This window comes from Schistosoma haematobium, chromosome 1 (genome assembly GCF_000699445.3).
Source record: "Schistosoma haematobium chromosome 1, whole genome shotgun sequence".
In the NCBI taxonomy this organism is placed as follows: Eukaryota; Metazoa; Platyhelminthes; class Trematoda; order Strigeidida; family Schistosomatidae; genus Schistosoma; species Schistosoma haematobium.
In genome coordinates this window covers 35,682,551-35,702,453 of record NC_067196.1, presented here as the reverse complement: position 1 = coordinate 35,702,453, position 19,903 = coordinate 35,682,551, and the positions used below count along the sequence as shown (strand labels likewise).

The window sequence follows — 19,903 nt, the reverse complement described above, 5'->3', positions numbered from 1 at the left end:
GGTATATTCACTGAATATTGTTAACTTAGCTGACTTGAATCCTTTCAAAAGTCAAATAAATATCATTACTAAGGTTTGACTTAATCATTTCAAACAAGTTAATAATCTAGTAGATTGTTTACAATGACAATAGCAATAATAATATGTTTTTAATGTCATTAAGAATGAAGATCAGTTTCTTACGTTTGATTAAAGGTCAAGTAATTACACTACTTTTAACTTACAGCTAATTAATTCTAAATATTTTCGAAATAGAAATAAAACTTTAAAATAAAGATAAACAGTGGCTAGTAATGGAATCCATAAGGTGCATTTCATCCTGGATAAACAATCATCGCTATGATACAGGTATATCCAACTAACAAGTCCCAGATAGGACGAGACGGCCGTCTTGTGTTCTGATATTATTCACTATCCATCTTTATTTAAAATATTTATGACCTATTAGCAATATGAAGGCAACCCTCTCATAATGCACATACGCCAAAAGAATACTACCAAACATCAGCCCTTAGCAATAAAAACGGTTAGAAGACGGTTATATATATGCACTATAACAAGAAACTTGTCCAATACCTATGACGTTTATCAATATTTTTCATAAGCTGATCAAATGCACACTTGAATCTTGACGACTGGTAAAGTGTAAATCTTTACGAATAATTAACAGTATTGATAATTTTAACAAAAAGTTTCATTGAGTACAATAGATTAGTTTCCATGCTCAAGTCGTACATCGAAAACATTCTTTATTGTTCTAACTAATAAAGAATAAACTATTATCAAAAATCCCAATAAATGTCTTATTCACTTATTAAAAAAAAAGCAAATAAATTGAATTAAATACACAAGAAATTATCAATAAATCACAAATATTCCAGAAAATAATCAAGAGTTCACAAAATCAGGAACACAAAAGAAAGAACCCAAAAAAATACATGTGATTATAAACAATGAAATTACTAGTTGTCCTTTTGGAAAAGTATTTCTTCATAACAATGATAGTAATAATAATAATAATAATAATAATAAGTAGTAGTAGTAGTAGTAGTAGAAGAAGAAGAAGAAGAATTCACATGACATATTTAATATACACGTGTCCAAGAGATGAAATAAACAAGTGATGAATATAATCTCTTCAATTTACAACGTAAATATAACCATGCACACACAAAACTATAAACACCGTATATCACCAATATATCTCCACATAGCTTAAATCTAGCAAGAAATGAATAAAAAATAACTGAATTGAACTATTCACTGTAATCTATGTCGTATCCAACAATTATACATATTTAAGATAGTGCAAAATATTAGCTGAAAATATATGGTTGGTTAAATACAATCGTTTGTTGTTGTTCTTGAAGTGACAAAAATAATATAGAAAATAAAATAATAAATGCCTAGACTCAGGCCTACCTCCCAACACCACCACCATCACCACCAGCACTACATACATACATGTATACTAATCAACAGACTTATTTACAAATAACAAATAAATAAACAAACAGACACGTTTCATCACAAGCGATACTCAATGAATAAGAAAAAGAAAACAATTGCTCATAGTACATTGATTGAAAGATTAAACAAACAGACAAACAACTAGAAAATATTGGTTAATAATAAATTAAAAGATGAAATTGTAATAATCTTGATTATAACATGGAATACCATTGTTTTTAATATTGACTATAAATTAGTTCTAAATAACTTGTGTTTATATTAACTTCCTCTGTCTTCTAATGAATAATGGGTATTTTGAAATTTATTTGTAAAATTTTTAGTTTCATAATTAATTGTAATTGAATCGTTTGATTCAATCCAATGTAGTTTATTTGGATTAATATAAGGTCTACCAGTTAATATACTTTTACTCTGAATATTATCAATATTGCTATGTATATGATCAGCTGATGTTCCATCAATTCGTATTGATTGATTCCTTGATTTAATATGTTTCGGTGTAGTTGGTAGAATCATATTTATGTTATTATCATTTGACTTTTTTAGATTATTATTAATACTATTAGTATTATTATTATTAGTATTAAATACTTTGTCAATATCTGAATTAGTTATTAAATGTACTTTACTGATTTGTACAGGTTCTCTATGGATTGATATTAAATTTAATTTTGTTTTAGTTTTTCGTTTACCAGTTAATATTTCATCTTCACTGAACACTTCCAAATCATGTTTATTCTTTGTACAATTGTATAGATTAGATATTATTTGTTTTCTAGATTGATTTTCATGATTGATTGTTATTCGTCTACCCTTATAGCTATTATTAATGGTACTAATATTCTTAGTACTAGTATCATTACTATTACTACTATTACTACTATTTGTATTGATTGTCCTATTTTGATATTTAGGTTGTTTCACAGTAATAAATGACTCTGGTTGGGGAATCTTCTCAATGATATCTTGTAAATTAATAGTTTGTTTTGAATTTTGTAATGATTGTCTAACCAAAGTATTTCTTCGTGGTAATATTTTGTTATTAATTGTATTAGGCGTAACAGGGTATCGTCTTAAACTGGATTCAAAGGTACGGTATTCTGGTAAAGATAAACGTGAATGGAAAAATTGATTAGATACAGTATTTTTTGAAGTATTTTGCTCTTTTAAAGTACAATTAACTATATCTGTAGTATGAAATGATGATATATTTACATTTTCGTTGGTTGCACCTGTTGACCCACACGTTTGTAGTGATACACTACTAAACTTGTTTTGTTCAGTATTGTTATCATTAACAGGCCGTTGTAAATTAGAATTATTCTGAATAATAGGTGGTTTATATCTAGGTGGAATCCAACAACGAAGACTGCATGATTGGAGTATTGGCCAACGTGCACGAAATGCAGCTTGTGATTCATTGTATAATAGATTCCAACCAGTTGGTACACCTAAATCACCACTAATTTTATTCACAATCGGCACTTCATCTAAACTTGCTCTCATATGTCTATTACTTCGTTGACAAAATATGAAAGCAGATAAATTGTCAAGACCGTGTAGTGGAAGTAAACACTTTTGATGACGACTTTTCTCAAAACATTCAATACTGATATCTACAAAAGAATAAACAATGCAAAATATATTTCTTCATAATGGGTCAACAGTTATGTATTTTTTAGTATTACACCGAATTGTTCCAGTCACACTTAGAAACTTGATTGTAAATAAAGTCGGGTAAATCCTCTAAAATCAATTTTCGGAAGCATTTAAGCATCTTCGCTTACTAAATATAGTAGAGGTATCAGCAATTAACTGCATATATTTGAAAAACCTTTGTCCAGTTTATTGTATCTTTTGATGGCCTTCACCTACCACAAGGTCACTGTAATTCTGTATTATTTTTAAGGCCACATAGTCCAAGTGTAAATATGATTTTCATTTGTAGTTTGATCGTGATTATCATTACTATTTATATATTCATGGTCCGTGTTCACTTCATGTTTTTTGTCTTCTCATGTTATTTATGAATTATTGATCTGCCTTGGTATTCAAAGGCTATTCAACAATATTGTTTCTCGATTAATTCAATAAATGATATTACATAATTCATTATGCAACAGACTATAAATGCTATTCAGCCACATGTATGATATTTTGGTATTTTCATTACAGTCGTTATTAGTTTTATTCACATGCTTACATTTCGACTCTATCAATTTCTGATATATGATTCAGTAAAAATAGTGATTATTTAAATTGTACCTACTACTTATACGGACGAGATTATTATCCATATCTGTTTTAATGTCTTTGTCATTTTACTCTTAATAAATGACTGACAACTTGATCATCAGTATCGAAAAGTATTTGTTGCTCATATGTCTCCAAAGAATGAATTTACGTGATGAAAATGTGTATTTTCGAGTTAATATTTTTGTTGGTGTTATGCTATATGAACTAACTGTGAAGTACCCAGTGTTATTCAAGTTGACATTATTGTCGAATACTTCAAATTCGAATGAGCTTGGAACAATTCTGATAATTTGGTCCGGAAATATTTACAGGAAGACAATCTAAATCGAAGAACATAAATACGTTAGATTTATTGACGATTCTAAATCCATAATTATAATGAAGATTGGTAAAATGAATAACGCCTAAAATCAAGGTTGTTTATGATAAAGTCTGGTAAATCTGAGTGATCCATTCAAATCACGAACTTATCTAAGTTAGACCACCATTAAAAAGCTGGAAGCACTGGAAGGTCATTTCATTCTAGTATGGTTATCCGGTGCTTCCAGGTGTGTTGTACGCGAATTATGTTGACAGCTATAAGTACTATGGAACATCAGTCAGAAGTGGAATACCTGGCAGTAGAACTGAAAAGAACAGGAATGTAAACAGAGAGATATCGTTGTAACAATAGGACTGAAAGACTCATGATGTATGTAAAGGACAACTGAAGGAAAATGTGCAAATAATATATTTAATGTATAATTTTATATTTTGCGTAATTTTGCGTTAAACATTAAATTGGTTTTCTATACCAAATCTTCATTCACTTTAAGGTTTTATATGATGATTCAACTTATGTTCATGATTTTAACGAATTTTGACAACCTTCACAACTCTTTTCTGATAAATTTGAGAGAGATAAGTAATTCTCTATGCTTAATAACAACCACATTCATAACTAATGATAAGATTATATTCATTTCACAGATGAAACAATGTGAAAACTTTAGTAATTTAGTAAAAATTTGATAATCTCCACAACCGCATACTGAAAAATTTAGTAGTTGAGACAGCAATAGAAAACCGTTCACTCGTAAGTGCTAAGCTTAAAAGCTGCAATAATTAATTGAATAACACACATGTAAAATATCCTAAAAGCAGTAGATATCTTTCAAATGAATTAGCTAGATATATTGTCAAGTATTTATTTTGATCATTAAATATCTTTGACTGCATGTATTTGCTTGTATTTTCAAGGGTTTATTGATTCATTCTTCTTAGAAAGCAACCATACTAACAATTTAGTCAGATTGTGGTGCATGCTACTTATGTCTATCGATGAACGTAATATGTAACACTAATCGGAAGTGGAAAACCGAGCAAAAAAAGGCCAAGAAGTTTGAGTTGAAGAGAGTAGAAGGGATAGTATAAAGGAATTGTGGACTGGGAGAATCATACAAATTGTGAAGGGCGAATGTTAAAAGTTTGCAAATGAAGTATTTAGTGTTTGGTCTTTATATTTTACAAACATAGTGTGCAGTGTTATCTCCACATTCACAAAAACATGTCCGCTGAAAAGATGGCTTATTTGAGAATATATTTTATTCTTTAGTCCATTTACCTATCCCTCTGACCCTATGAAATACATTTATCAGAGCTTATATACTGTGGACTGATCCCTCAGTGTGAAGATAACAGGAGACCACCTGAAATGTTTTCAGTATCTGTTCATAATAAGATAGATATTTATTATATTAAATTGTTTAGAAAATGATGCAAGTTGAAGTACAGTTGCAAACTTGAAGGAGTCGATTGCTATTTCATTTTAAGTCGAGTATTCGAAATACCAGATGATAATGATCAAAAGCTGAATCAAATGAAAACCTTAAAGTCTTGACAAGGGCATAGTACATTTAAACCACCATATTAAAATCAAGTAGTGCACGTTTCCAGAATTCCGTCAATTATGCCATCCAATGTGATGAAAACTGATGTTAGGTAGAGGACACGCCTTGAATATCGTTCACCATATATTTCGATATCAGTGAAACCGGCTATTATTATCATGTCTTATGATGTTTACCTTATCACATTATGGTCCTATTATTTATTTTTATATTGAATAAAAGTATTACACTGAATACCATGTGTTTTTTTAATAATTAAATTTTTTGACATTCATGCTGCAACTTACGTAAAGCATCTTTCACTACAGCTGGTACAACTTCTTTTAATACATCGCAATGAGTTTGTAATGCTGGGTTTGAATTAACTTCAAGTAGCCACACCTGTTAATGATTAAATATTACTCATGAATACCACTTAGTAATAGGATATCATTGGTACAACATTAAAATCTAATAAACCTTTTTAATCCTAAAGGTTACTCATAATACCAATTAACATAAGCCACTAAGAGTACTAACCAACAGTTTTGGCCCAATGTGGGATATCTTAACATCGGGGATGTACGAACTTCAAATGGGTACGAACTCGCTACTTTAATGTGCTATTATAAGTAATAAACTGAATGATTTCCTTACTTGATTACTCATTTGACCCACACTTTATTGTTAATTATATTCTTCAAACTTGAATTGACGATTACATATATCAAGTAATTACAGGTAATTTACTCGAATTTCACGAAAGTCTGACAACGAATTAAGCTGTTAAGTAAATAGAATGCCTTAATTTTACATGTAGATATACTAACAAGTCACAAACAAGAAAGAAATTTTGTCTGCATTTAATATGATATTACTATACTCAATATATTTTATGGTCAGTTTCAAGATGTGGCTGGAAAACACAAAGATATTCGTGATATCCAGTTATTCTTGTCTAGTTTAGACATGAAACAGTATATGATTACGAGTGATGTTAGAGTGAGTTTTAAAAATCATTTCTGTATGCAACGGTATCAGGTAATCACACATAATTTACATAAGATCAAAAACAACCTTATCAGTCACTTCAGTTTTCTAATATACAAAAATTCTAAAATGAGTTCAGTGAGCATTTGCAAAAGTATTCACCGGTAATAAGCTTTGAAGCAACTCCTGTTTTTCGAATATTATCTACACAACTCAATGTACAATGGTCCATAACTTATATTGATTAATCGACTACCTATGCAGCAGTAGGCCTCAACATACACAAAGGGAAAACCAGGATCTCCAAATACAACACGGACGTCAATTGTTGAGTGAATAGCTCAGTGGTGTAGGTGGGTGATGAGAGTTTGATTCTAGTGATCTTCATCAGTTTCATCAATATTACAGGCATAACTTGCCAACATGTGCTAACCGGTACTTAACCCAGGTAAAGGTTTTCTCACCGACTACCGTTAACCAATCACCATCAAAATAATGTCCAATAGTGCGATTGTCTGAGAATAAAAGATTTATATCTTGAAACTTTTAGTTTCCTTTCTCCATTCATCAGATGGTTCAAACTGGTAAGCTGGAAGGAGTTTTCTTAACTAAACAACAGTAACATTGTTTTTGAAATTTTAATCATAGGAAGCAAACGCGACTACAAAGAGCCAGTTTTGTCATGCTGAAAACTTATTAGTCAAAATAGATCAATATTTTGTCTTTTATTTTTCTATCACTAAAACAACGTTCTTCATTTCAGAATCCGTAGCTTTATCTAGTAGACTCTTGGGTTATCACTCATGTCTTTATGATATATAGATTTCTAATTACTCTGGTTCTCTTCGTTTGACATTATCCTGAATATAATCAACTTGTGAATCTAGATGGAGTCATTGCTTCTGTTCATAAACCGGTTAAGGCCAATAAATTTAATAATAAATACAAACAACCGGACAAAACAAATGTCTAAGGATTTTATAAACGTTGTTTGTCTGTGATAAAAATGACTTGCAGAGTAGAAACAAGAGTTTAACCTATGAATCGGAAAATTTTCCACTACTTTCTAACAGTATGCACAACTTACTTTCATATTTTCATCCAACATGAAGTCCAACCCAAGTAATTCAAAAAATCCAATTTTTGCAGCTAATCTATTTTTAACTGTAGTAAATACATGATGAATAATTCTCTGAATCTTCCACTAGATTAAAAATAATAAAATAATATAAATCAAAATAGAAACCGGTTATCTTTTGTAAGTGACTTATTGATATAATTAAAGTGTTTTGTTTTCAAATATTAAGGGTAAGTTTCACGTTGCATTTGAGAAAAACAGGAGGCTAGAGGGCCTGTCTTAAATCTTATGATAATGGTCTTTAAATGGATACAAATTTCTTTTGAATAAATCAACAGATGAGGCTTCAACTACAGTCTCAGTTAAGGAACTCTAATATTTTATGATTCAATGGTCGAGAGGGTTTGTAGTTAGCATATAACTAATTGATTCTGTGCCCATGCTATTAGTGTAAAATATATCATTCGTGTATTTGAATTAATAACATCATTCAAGAAGAAAGTTATTCCAAGGAATTACAATCGTTAGCCATTCTTTATTACTTAGTAAACTAAAACTGTAATTTCAAATATTTCACTCATTATAATAGTCAGTCAGGAGCATGGTATCAGGAGACCGGAATAACTTTCCGAGTACTCGAATGGTTTGCATTGGCGGCGAGAGGTGACAAAGGGACGTGGGAAGGGTTAGTCGTGGAGATAAGAGAGTTATTAGGAGGCGTAGGAAGGATTTGAATGTGACCGACTTGATCTCGTGTGCTGTAACGAGTATGAGGGCTAATGTCACTTCCCAGCTGCTCTCATCGTGCAAGGGTATTTCTTGAGGAACCTAAGAGGGAAGTTGGATTAGTATTGGTCTTAACGACCCGGGAGCGTGACCGCAGGACCCACGGGACAACTGCCTGAGATCGGTCGCGCACGACCTTATTGTGGGACGTTTTTAACGTGTTGGCTTTGTTCTTCAAAGAGCCTTACCGCCGGAGATGGAAATCCGTGAGGTAAGGTGATGTGTGAAATTTTTAGGGTTGACCTTCCCTAACCCATTCCTTCTTTGTGAGAAGGCAGCATCATTACAGATGCTGGTTGTCTAATGGAAACATCTTACTGCTGTCACGTCAGTCAGCGGTACGACTTCACCTTCAGAACTTGAGTTGCTGCTTTTAGTCTTACCGTCCTCCAATCGACCTGCCTGGCATGGTAGAACCTACAGGAACATATGTTCCAGCCAATATAGCTCGGTTGGGTCATCACGATAGGCAAGCCCGACGATCACGTCAAGGTAGCAGCTACGGTCGGGACTCATTATTATAGGCGATAAGCAGATTGTAGAATTTAACCTAATTTATTTCTTCTATGAATGTGGGATGCATTACTTTCATTGAATAAAGTAGATGAATAATCATGAGAAAACTACCTGAAGAACTGTTTTAGTCCAATCAACTGGTAATTTCTTTTCTTCTTGATAATGTTTATTGATATAGTCATTAACTTGTGACCAGCTCCAAACTGTGTTATTTTTTATTTCTGCATAGGCTGGATCCTTCTTTTGAACAAACTGATAAATTAAGTAAAAAAACAGTTAATGAAACAACATCATATTATTATTCTATTCATTAAATTTGTTTTATCAAACACATAACTTAGTATCTATTTTCTTTAGAAGATAGTAGTATCATCCAAATGACACGCTGTTAGCAACTATCATACAGAATAAAGATATTACTTTCCAATACAGATCCATATCAGCCAGTGAGTATTTTGATTACCAGGATTTACTAAACAGTTATTTAATACTTATGTTGAACTTTACTCAATGGACACGAATCCTTAACACTAAATTTCTAGTAAAAACTATTGTTTTGTGGAGTTTATCATAGCGTAGGTAGAGTATTGAACCTGATAGTGTTAGATGATTATCCTATCTCATAAATTGAATAAAGTCATGAATTCAGATTATAAAGTTTTTGTTTAAATAATTAACAGCTTCAAGCTACTGATGATTTCTGAACACTCTAATTTAGACAACTAAGAAGTTTTTAACGAAGTGTTCACAGTGATTATGAGCTTTCGAAAGTCCTTCAGCATTTTTTATTTAACGAGAAAAATATTTCTGAATTAAACAATTAGATCGTACATTATTTAGTATAGTCCGATGTTTCCTTCTGAATTTCTTAATAATACAACAGATTAAACTATATCACTTTCCAGAATAGTTGTTTTACTTCATTGGGAATAATAATCTAATGCATTATGTCTGGATTACAACAGCGACAAATTTGGTTAGGTTTTAATTTTGGATATATTAAAATCAATATTTATTTACTTCTTGTCAACTTACCTGATTAGTCAAGTGTGTTATAAGATTTTGATCTTGATTTGAATACGGTTTAGCAGAACGCCGAATATAACCAGGATGATAAAATACTAAATAAGGCATTGTACAGGCTATAAGAACATAACATCGTATATCAAATTTACAACCATCAAGTAATAAGGGATTGATGATGTATCTGAAATATATTTTAAAATAAACGTATAAACAGATAAGTAGTATCTTGCCCAATATCGAATTCTTTTGTTACTATACTATTACACCGGTTCAAATGTTAGTTAACAATATAATATTATGTATTGTAATTTCCCAGGAAACAATAATTATGTAGCCCGTAAACAAGCAATAACTGTGTCAATACGTATAGATTTAAGCATGGTTGGGATTTTTCAGCAACACATAAATCTTTTGTGACCTGTTCTGTCGTTATTATCGTCAAGCAAAGAATGAAAATCACTTAACAATCAATAGAATATTTGAATAAAAATTGAAAACCATTTAAGCTAAGTAAAAGTCATCTTCATATGATAATTCTCAGCCGTTACAAAAATAGCATGTGGCATTGTCATACTACTAATTAAATAATAGACTATTATTGAGTCCAACAACTATCAAAGTCAGATAATCACTAGAGACCTTGAAGTGGATAAAACATGTTACTTGTAAACCCTGAACACAACTTTTGTAGAAAATGAAATACAAATAGTTCTAGGGCAGTACTGATTTATACAACAAATATCTAGAATACTTTACATAAATAAGACAATGTTCCTGATTACAACAGGTCCTGTTATGTCAATTGAAGCAAATTTCACACTGAGGCAGCCTTTGTATTCTTATTATTTGTACGATGAATCATACAGCGCACGCAAAACAGCCAATAATTATTATCTTAAACTTGTAATCCCTTAAATGATATTCATAGTCTAGTGAACAGAATACGGGTGGGGACAACCGAATGTATTTAACACGGAATTACAGGACTTGTTAATAAAATCTAACAATCATAAAGTAAATGCTTAATTTGCAAAATGTCCACTAATAGTCTCAAAATGACTCAGACTTCATCGTTCTTGCATTTTCATACAAATTGCATCCTGCTTCCATTCTTTACTGTCCGGTCCTCTTGTTTCTGTGCTGCCAGACCTTCTGCTCACGACTAACATCATATACTACTTATGTCGATATAAGTAGCACACATTACAATAGTAGTTAAACAATCTGTTTTCAATAATTATCAAATCAAGACAGCAAGAACCACAAGGTTTTTAAAATAACATGAATTCATTCTAGTCCACGGCTTCTCGTCAGCTGCATACAGCTTAAAATAACAATTATTAATATACCTATTAACAAATGTTTAACATACTGTTGTTTGTAAAGTTTAGGTAAATGTTCGAAACGCAACCGAAATAATAGTAATAAGAGGAATAGGATGCAAAGTATATGAATAAACATAGTTAAGATAGATGTGTGTTTGTATGATGGAATCAGTTATGTAGAGTAGAACAGGTGTTATAATTATCAGTAACCATTATTGAAGATAAAAAGGGTTGTGTAAGAGCAATGAAATCAATAAGTAATTGCACAACCGTTGAACATGACAAGAAACGAAATAAAATAAATGTGCGAAAATCAGTAGGACTAAATAACAAACAAATATTAAGCAACGAATACAGGGAGGGGTTTTAAAAATCAATAGTGATTATTTGACTAGCAGCCGGTTAACAAGCCAAAAATGACTAATTACACTTTTCTCCTGTATACATACGTCAAGTCAGAAACGTCTGATACCGATTGCTTCAACAAAGTGGAACAAATTGGTATCGTTTGTTTGTTAACTGTTCCAAAGGCATTACTAATGTCTTCATTTCCATTATCCGAAAGATTCCTGCCAACCATAGTTGTAAAGATTTTACTCCCTTTTTTGTCGTAGGTTCCCAGAGATATGCTCAGAAAGCCTTTTGTCTTTCATATGTATTTACCACCTCATGTACATGTAAAATTATAGATTCAAGTGAAAGTGACACCAGATGATTGTTGATTTACTTCTGAATAAAATCTGATGTAGAATTGTGTAGAACAAGGCAACGAGTTTATAGAGTACATATAAGTAGCCCTCGATCATAAATTTGCATACGGTATTGTGTTCTATCAACCAACTTGTCTTCTCTTCTGATCTTCAAGTGTTCTGCCTGCACTGTGTTTTTGACATACTGAACCTCTTTTATCCGTCTGACGACTGTGATAGCTACTAGGCCACGTTCCATCACATACTAATTACAAGCAATCTTGTGAGTAGCGTCCATCATGCTAGTCCTCATGATAGTTACGTATTCTTATCGATGCAAAATACTAAGCAAACAAACATATCTGTATATATTATATTCAATTTTATAAAGGCATATCTCCAAATCTAAAAATATGCATACTTTCTGTTTTATCTGAATTCGTTTTACCAGGTTTTTCGGCTATTGGTGTTATTTCAATTAAAACAAAACACTTTTGAGACTAAATTAATTACAATAACTATCATTAGTAATCAATAATTAAGACATTTTCCATTATCTCCCTATAGAGTTTAAATTATCTCGTTTCAATATAAGTGTACCCTTGTTCTTTTGATTTAATTGTTAGCTAATAAGAAATAAAATACGTCCCACGTCCAACACTGTGAATTACAGAAATATATTATATATAATTATCTTATATTATTGTTTATAATTAACACAATACTCTTAGGCTTATTTTTTGAATGTCACAAGTGTTTGTCAGTAATTTATTACTTATAATTTTGAAGTAGTTTAGGTGTAAACTACCAGGTAAGTATTTCTTTTAGTAACTCACTGCGTACTTCTTAGTAATTTAAGTAACTAACTCGATATCTATATCTAAATGTTAATCTTAACATATTACTCTAATTGTACGATGTAATCATTTGCCCAAGTAAATAATTCACATAGATTTCCAATGTACAACATTCCAATAAACTATTTTTTCCAACATTTACAAGACATTAGTAAATTGACTTACTTTCAACTCTTATTAAATTAAGCAGAAATTGATTCTTTAAAGAAAAACTATACAAGTTGTCATAAATCAGTAGGTCTATTCTATGATTAAATAAATTAAATTATGATTTATTCCAACATCTGTATCTTCTTTAAAGAAGAAAAACGCAAACCTCACTACTTCATATTGTTATTTGTTAAAATAAAATCAAAGATAATCGAATTCAATAATCATATAATCAGACAATAAAGATAAAATAAAATAACCTTTGGATTATTCTTGGTAAAAGTCCGGATGGCTGATTACGTGCTTCATCATCTCGATTTTTTAAATGTACCTTAAACTCTTCAATATCTCTTACTAAAAAAATACCTTTGCCTTGATTTTGACCAATTGGTTTGCATATCCACATATGTGGTACTTCATCATCTTTAAAGAAAATAACATTTAAAAATGAAAACAATTCTTTATTATATTTAGATGTAATATTTATGGTAATCTCAAATTAACTGAAGAGCAGATGAGAATTAGAAGAGTTTAACATCTGTTTAGGATGTTTTAACGATTCATTCATATGACTCTACAAAGAATAGGACCGAAGTCCTTCGCGGATTGATCTTCAATTTTTCTTGGTTCTTTATTACATTTTCAATTAAATTAAATGCTGATGTATTGAAAAAGAAAACGAGTGGAAACAATCGAATGTAGTAGACACGAAATTACAGAGCATCTCAATAAAATCTGAGAACCATAGTTAATTTGTGAAATATCAATCCATCGTCTCAAACTTAACTTCCTTTGCATTATCTCAAATTTCATTGTTCATGCATTTCATACCAATTGCGTTCCGTTTCCGTTCTTTCCTTCTCGATCTTCTACTGAAATACATTCTATGCCTGACCACTGTTATATACTACTTATATGGATATATGTAACCCACACCACACTAAATGCTATAAAGATGTCTTGTTGATAAACAGCAGAAATATGAAACTTTACTTCTAATTATTTATATCATCACACTCAAATTGGCAAAGATAATGCAAAATTTTTTCTTCATCAATTGGTATCATAAGTTCCTTATTAAAACCTATCAGTAGCAATATAGTGATAAATTATATTAGAGGGTTTGTGGAGATTGGAGTAATTATTTGATTAAATTGATGAATCGACTTGAGCTAGACCACCATGGAAAACCTGAAACCACTGGATGGCCATTTCGTTCTAGTATTGGACTCCTCAACAGTGCGCATCCACGATTACCCAAGTAAAACTCAAACCCAGAACCTATGTATTATGCTAATTGTAAGTTACCATTTTTACGAAAGATATTCTCAATAATTAATAGCAAACTAAATATAAGTAATAAGATGAATAAAAGGTGATGTCACTAAGTAATAGAATTTATAATAAAGTTAAGTTTCATCTAAAGCTTTTGAAGGTAATTCAAACTACTGTTTACATAACATGATAATTAGTAAACAAACACAGATTACACTTTTATATACTATGGACATCAACAATGTAAATCTATTAGTCTCTAAACAGACATGAACAGATGTTTATGTTTTGTCAAAAATTCAATAATAAACTATTCATGTTCCAATTGATCAGGGTGAAAGTGTGATGTATGGAAAGATGTACAATTCAAGATGATATGTATGATGGATATGAGTATAATCAGTTTAAATTTGATTTTTCAAAGATTTTGAAATGAATTAAAAGATCAAAAATTAGGAAACCTATTCTTATAATGTTGAGACGTGATGAACGTTGAACTTGATAATTAATCTTCATGGGTTCATATCGAGTCTCAAGTATTGTACCTGATTCTTAAAAACTACTTTAATATTCTTAATTCGTTACTAACTTTGGCCGTCATCGAGCATTTTACGTAACAAGATAAGCATGTTCCATCAAGAACCATTTAATTACTCCTAAGGATGAACGTTAGTGAAAAGACATTCACCGATAAAAATTTATATAGCTTTTTAAATCAGTAGTCACTTCTATATTTGGTAGACATCAAACTAATCTATTAGCCAAAATGTTTTAGCAAGTGAATCTGAACCAACTATCTCAAAGTCAAATAGCTCGTTTAAGAATCTAAATCAGGTAAATTTTAATGATAGATATGTACTAAGTTTAGATAGTTTTATAAATCATTTGATCGAGTCACGGAAAACATTCTTCATAGTTATATTAACAAGATTACTTCATAGTCTTATATGCACCATTCAACTTCATTACACAATTTTTTAGAAAATATTAAATAGTCATACACATAAATATAACTGTTTTCTTACTTTCTTGTAATTTAAAATAAGCTTCTCGTTCCTTTAGATCATCAACAATAAATGTTTTTGGAAAGAAATCATCCATCACCATAATGGGCAATCGTCCAAACCTATTTTGATATCGTCTTTCATAATCACGAAGACTTATTAATAATCCAAGTTTATTTGTAAGCAATCCACAATTCGGTATATGGTTCACCTTAATAAGATGACAGAAGTGGTGTTTTTCAAAATCATTTCATCTTCATCAAGTTCAATGTAAATATTATTAATTTCAAAATATATTGAATACTGAACATGCAAGTCAGTGAAGTTGATGATTTCATAGATAGAAATGATCATAAAAAATGATTTGACTTTTCCTTGAAAAATTTAACTCCAAAGATTTTTCAAATATATTACATGACAATCTTTGGGTTAAGCTGTATTTCACAGAGAAACCTATGTACTCATAAAGTATAACCATTTCGGCATTGTCGATGTGTCCATGAATATCTTAGCCGTACTTCATATTTCATAGCGAGCGACAGACAGGATTTGACCATGTTAATCATGATAGAAATGTCGATATATTTTATGACAATTCAGTCACCTTGGTAAGTGAAATGAGGGAGAAATCCCTTTCAAAACCCTAAACTTATGGTTACATTATCTCAGTGTCAAAGTTTGAATATTGTTTCAGTTAATTTAATGATTGGATTCATTCTATGCTGTAAAAAATATGAGCGCTAACAGGTCCTAATGGTCATTATGAAAGCTGGTTCACGATAACAGCTCATACCCTTATAGACCAAATAAATCTCCAATATAAATAGAGAAATGTATTTCTAACTAAAGAAGGTGAATACTGTCTTCAAAGGAACCAAATTCACAAAATATAATTAGTTTAATAACATACGTGCTTATATATATATATGACTTTAACTGAAATATTTATTCACATTTTAATGTACTCACAAAAACTCACAAGCTGTTCACCTTCTTTAAATATCCCATAATTAATTTGAATACTGTTCTCTGTCCAACGTAGTGTATAATCTCCATGTCGATCAAATGTACGTTTCCAGCCTAATTCAGTCATAACTGTATCAATTCTATCAATAAGATTATTGAAGTAAATAAAAAGGTGGTTGCTTAATTATGAAATATAGATTGATGTTATACATGTAAATAACTGTAAATAATACAGCAATACATACAAATAGTTTGGAATGTAAACTATTGAATTTCATAGTTCACATTTAAGAAATAAACTAAATATTTCAGTAGAGAAATACTTCTTTTCTCATAGTTTTATTTTAAAATTTTGTACAGTTATTTCACTGATTATTACGTCATACATTCTACAATTTGTTATTATCATGTTTACATCACTCCGTTGAATATAAATGAATAATAACTATACAGTACTTAGTTTCTAACGGTTGCGTCACGTGTTCAAATCTTGTTTCGACTACTGAAAAGTTTCCGTATAGAAATTATATTTCAATACGAAAAAAAACAGATTTTCATCTAACAAATTCGTTACAGGAAGAAAAGAGGGGGACATACATTAAACAATCATCAAAAAACGTTTTAACTCAATGCTACTTTGATTTTCAGACAGTCAGTATACAAAGGCATTAAATTACATTACATTAAATTTGTTAATGTCAATTTACTCATCCTCCCTTCGTCAATAATCATTGATATTCTTTATTTTATAAGTTAGTTTTTTAAAGAATCATTAGAATTCTTTTCATAAATGTTTTGTCTATAGTAAGTATTGACTATGTATTATTATTATCATTATCAAGCTGTCTAGAAGTAATATGTTGAAATGATTTCCTGTTGATATGCATAAAAACAATCGAGAACAAAGTCTTGATAGTCTTATTTCATTCCCTGTTGTGCTTGTAGTAAGTTAACATCACAAAGTGAATTAAGCTATTTTTCATTAGTGGACAGGTTCAAGACTATTCAAGTTTTTTTTTAAATATTTAAACATCCTAAAAATGATAAATGATAAAAAGAAATATAAATGAGAGTGATGTAATGAAGTTGATCAAGGCATTAATTTTGGATTAAAATGTAAGATTTTTTGATCAAAAGTAAATAACCTAACGATTGTTCGTTGTTCATTTAGTTCTTATTTGATTAAATATACAATTATGTAATTCATATCAACGCTGTACTTTGTTTTGGTATTATGATTTTCAAAAATGTTAAATCTAATGTGTTTGTTTATTTTTTATATGTATACAAAAAGGCTTAGTAACCAAGTGATTTAATTTCAAACTAATTATTTGAAAATTGAAAATCATTTTTGGGATAAAAAAATTCAGAAAGAGATGTGATGTATGAAAAAAAGAACGAAGTGTTAGATTTGTATGGCCAGTGAAATGTCATTGAGTGATAGCCAAAACATCCAGCAGTTGGATCACTGAATATCGAACAGAACATCGATCCTCACCAAGGTGAAGGATAGCCAATATGCATCAGTTAATCGCACGTTATGAAGTGGCACATGCGGTGGTGGTCGCACTATAACTTGTACCTACTCTAACTAGTATATTTCTGTAATAACGTCCATTGTGTTATATGCTCTTCAGAGCAGCCACAGTACCTTGACACGTCACAGGGGTAATCCACGTTAGGTGCTGACTGCGAGGTATGACTTCGGAGTTAGCTTTTGGTCACACCATTCCTGTCTGACTCGAGTAGTCCCCTAATCATTCGATATAGATAATCTACGTTAGTGATCTACAGATTTATCAGTATAATATAAATATCATTAAATTAAGATGTGAAGAAACAAATGATTAGTCTAAGAAATCTCATACAGATATTTCAGATCAATAACTTTTGAGTATGTTACTAACTATCGACTCAAGTTGAGAATAATGAATAATAGATGAAGTCAAGACACATATTGCTCTGATTATTTCAACTTGTTTGTAATAAAATTCATTCGTTCATTAAAACAAGAATATTATCTCTAAGTTTAGTTTCAAAGATATCTAACCGTTTGAACTTATCAGTATGATCAAGAGAATAAACGTATTTTGAAATTATTTATATACGTGAAATATAAATGGCTCATAACATTAACGATAATAATCCAATCTCTTTAAACAGATAATATGGTACTGATATCTGTTATCAAGGGTAGATAAATGCAACTCAAGGTATCAGTGTTTTTCAGTGTACTCACATTATATTTTTATATGCAAACATTGAAATTTCGGTCTAAAAATCATTTCCATTGGAATTTTATAATCCAATTACAACATTAAACTGTACAACTTCATTATGAGTCAATAAATAATATAAATCCTTATTCTGTAATTATACTTGTTATTCTAATTATACTATTTTACTTTATCAAAGCTAAAATAATGATTACATTGCTCCCAAATGCCCTGATGTGGTCGAGAGTGGGGAGAGTTAACTCTCCCTTTCGAAATGCTCTCACATGGCCACGTGCATACAACCACTGCCAGGGAAGTCCCATTAACTACTTTCTCGTGGCATTACTGTTGTTTATGAAATCGAGAGGACGAAAAGCGAATATCCGGTGCTTTAATCCGGTTGGTGGACACAGGGAGTCCACCTAGAAGAGTTGAAAAACTCTGATGGTGCACATGTGCTCCAGGATTCTGAGGGAACAAATGGCTTGTGAACCAATCTTTGGTCACTGACTACCATAGAACTGCATCTCCTGACGTTGCTCCACTACCTTGTGGATCAGACCTTTAGGTCAAAGGCTCCGGGTTTGGCCTCCTAAGGATACCACCTAGTTCGTTTTGGGCACCCAGGCAGTATCCCAGACATCACACAAATTGAATGATTTATGTGGTGCATATCTGTTTGGTGCCTCATTGTACCAATGTTTATGTGTTTCATAAATAAATAACAAAATATTTCAAATGACTATTTCCATAATAAATCTGCATATTTTATAAAGAAATTCATTGAAATAAAGTTAAATACCAACTTTTGGATAAAAAAAACCTTCAAGTAGTAGACGTATAACCTTAGAAAAAGTACTTTTAATCAGTTGATGTATATAATATTTATAAAAATTCACGTGGTTTGAACTATTTCCTACATGATCACCTGAATAGTGATAGATTGATTTTTTTAATAACAAATTTCTTTTTATGTCTATTATTCAATTAATGAACAAGCAAAACAATTTATAACACATTAATTTTCTATTTAATGTAACCAGTTTATAATAATTTTATCTGGAAATAACAAACATAAAATAGTGGTCACAATGATACCGATCGATACTGTGTCTATCTTTCCCTGAATCTTAAGATTTAATAACAGTCTACACATTCGAACCATTAATTTCATTTGTCTTTTTCAAATATACTACTATAATGAATGATAACACCAGTGGGAATAAGTAAGTGTGTTTAAGTACAACATTATCGAATATCGTCGTAAAATCTGAGAACCATATAATCAATACTTCATCTGCAAAATTGCTAGTTTTGAAGCTATCACGAGTTCACCTAATCTGCGAACGAGAACAAAGACTCAGTGACCAAAGACCAGTAAGCTAGCTATTTGATGCGTCTCAGCCCCGCTAACTAAAGGGAGAAGTC

The 19,903-nt window shown here is 30.7% G+C and overlaps 1 protein-coding gene across 1 annotated transcript in view; it reads right to left on the bottom strand.

Annotated features, from left to right (window-relative positions):
* Window positions 1-537: 537 nt before the first annotated feature.
* The window catches only part of TTLL10 (Protein polyglycylase ttll10), a 28,500-nt gene continuing 9,134 nt past the window's right edge, over window positions 538-19,903 (bottom strand). Inside the window, exons 2-9 of the mRNA XM_051217073.1 lie at window positions 16,273-16,399; window positions 15,315-15,504; window positions 13,275-13,437; window positions 10,003-10,174; window positions 9,079-9,219; window positions 7,675-7,791; window positions 5,906-5,999; window positions 538-3,089 (exon numbers count right to left, since the gene is read on the bottom strand). Coding sequence (XP_051073873.1) covers window positions 1,732-3,089; window positions 5,906-5,999; window positions 7,675-7,791; window positions 9,079-9,219; window positions 10,003-10,174; window positions 13,275-13,437; window positions 15,315-15,504; window positions 16,273-16,386 — 2,349 coding nt within the window. The 5' untranslated portion in view covers window positions 16,387-16,399 and the 3' untranslated portion in view covers window positions 538-1,731. The remainder of the gene's footprint in view (window positions 3,090-5,905; window positions 6,000-7,674; window positions 7,792-9,078; window positions 9,220-10,002; window positions 10,175-13,274; window positions 13,438-15,314; window positions 15,505-16,272; window positions 16,400-19,903) is intronic.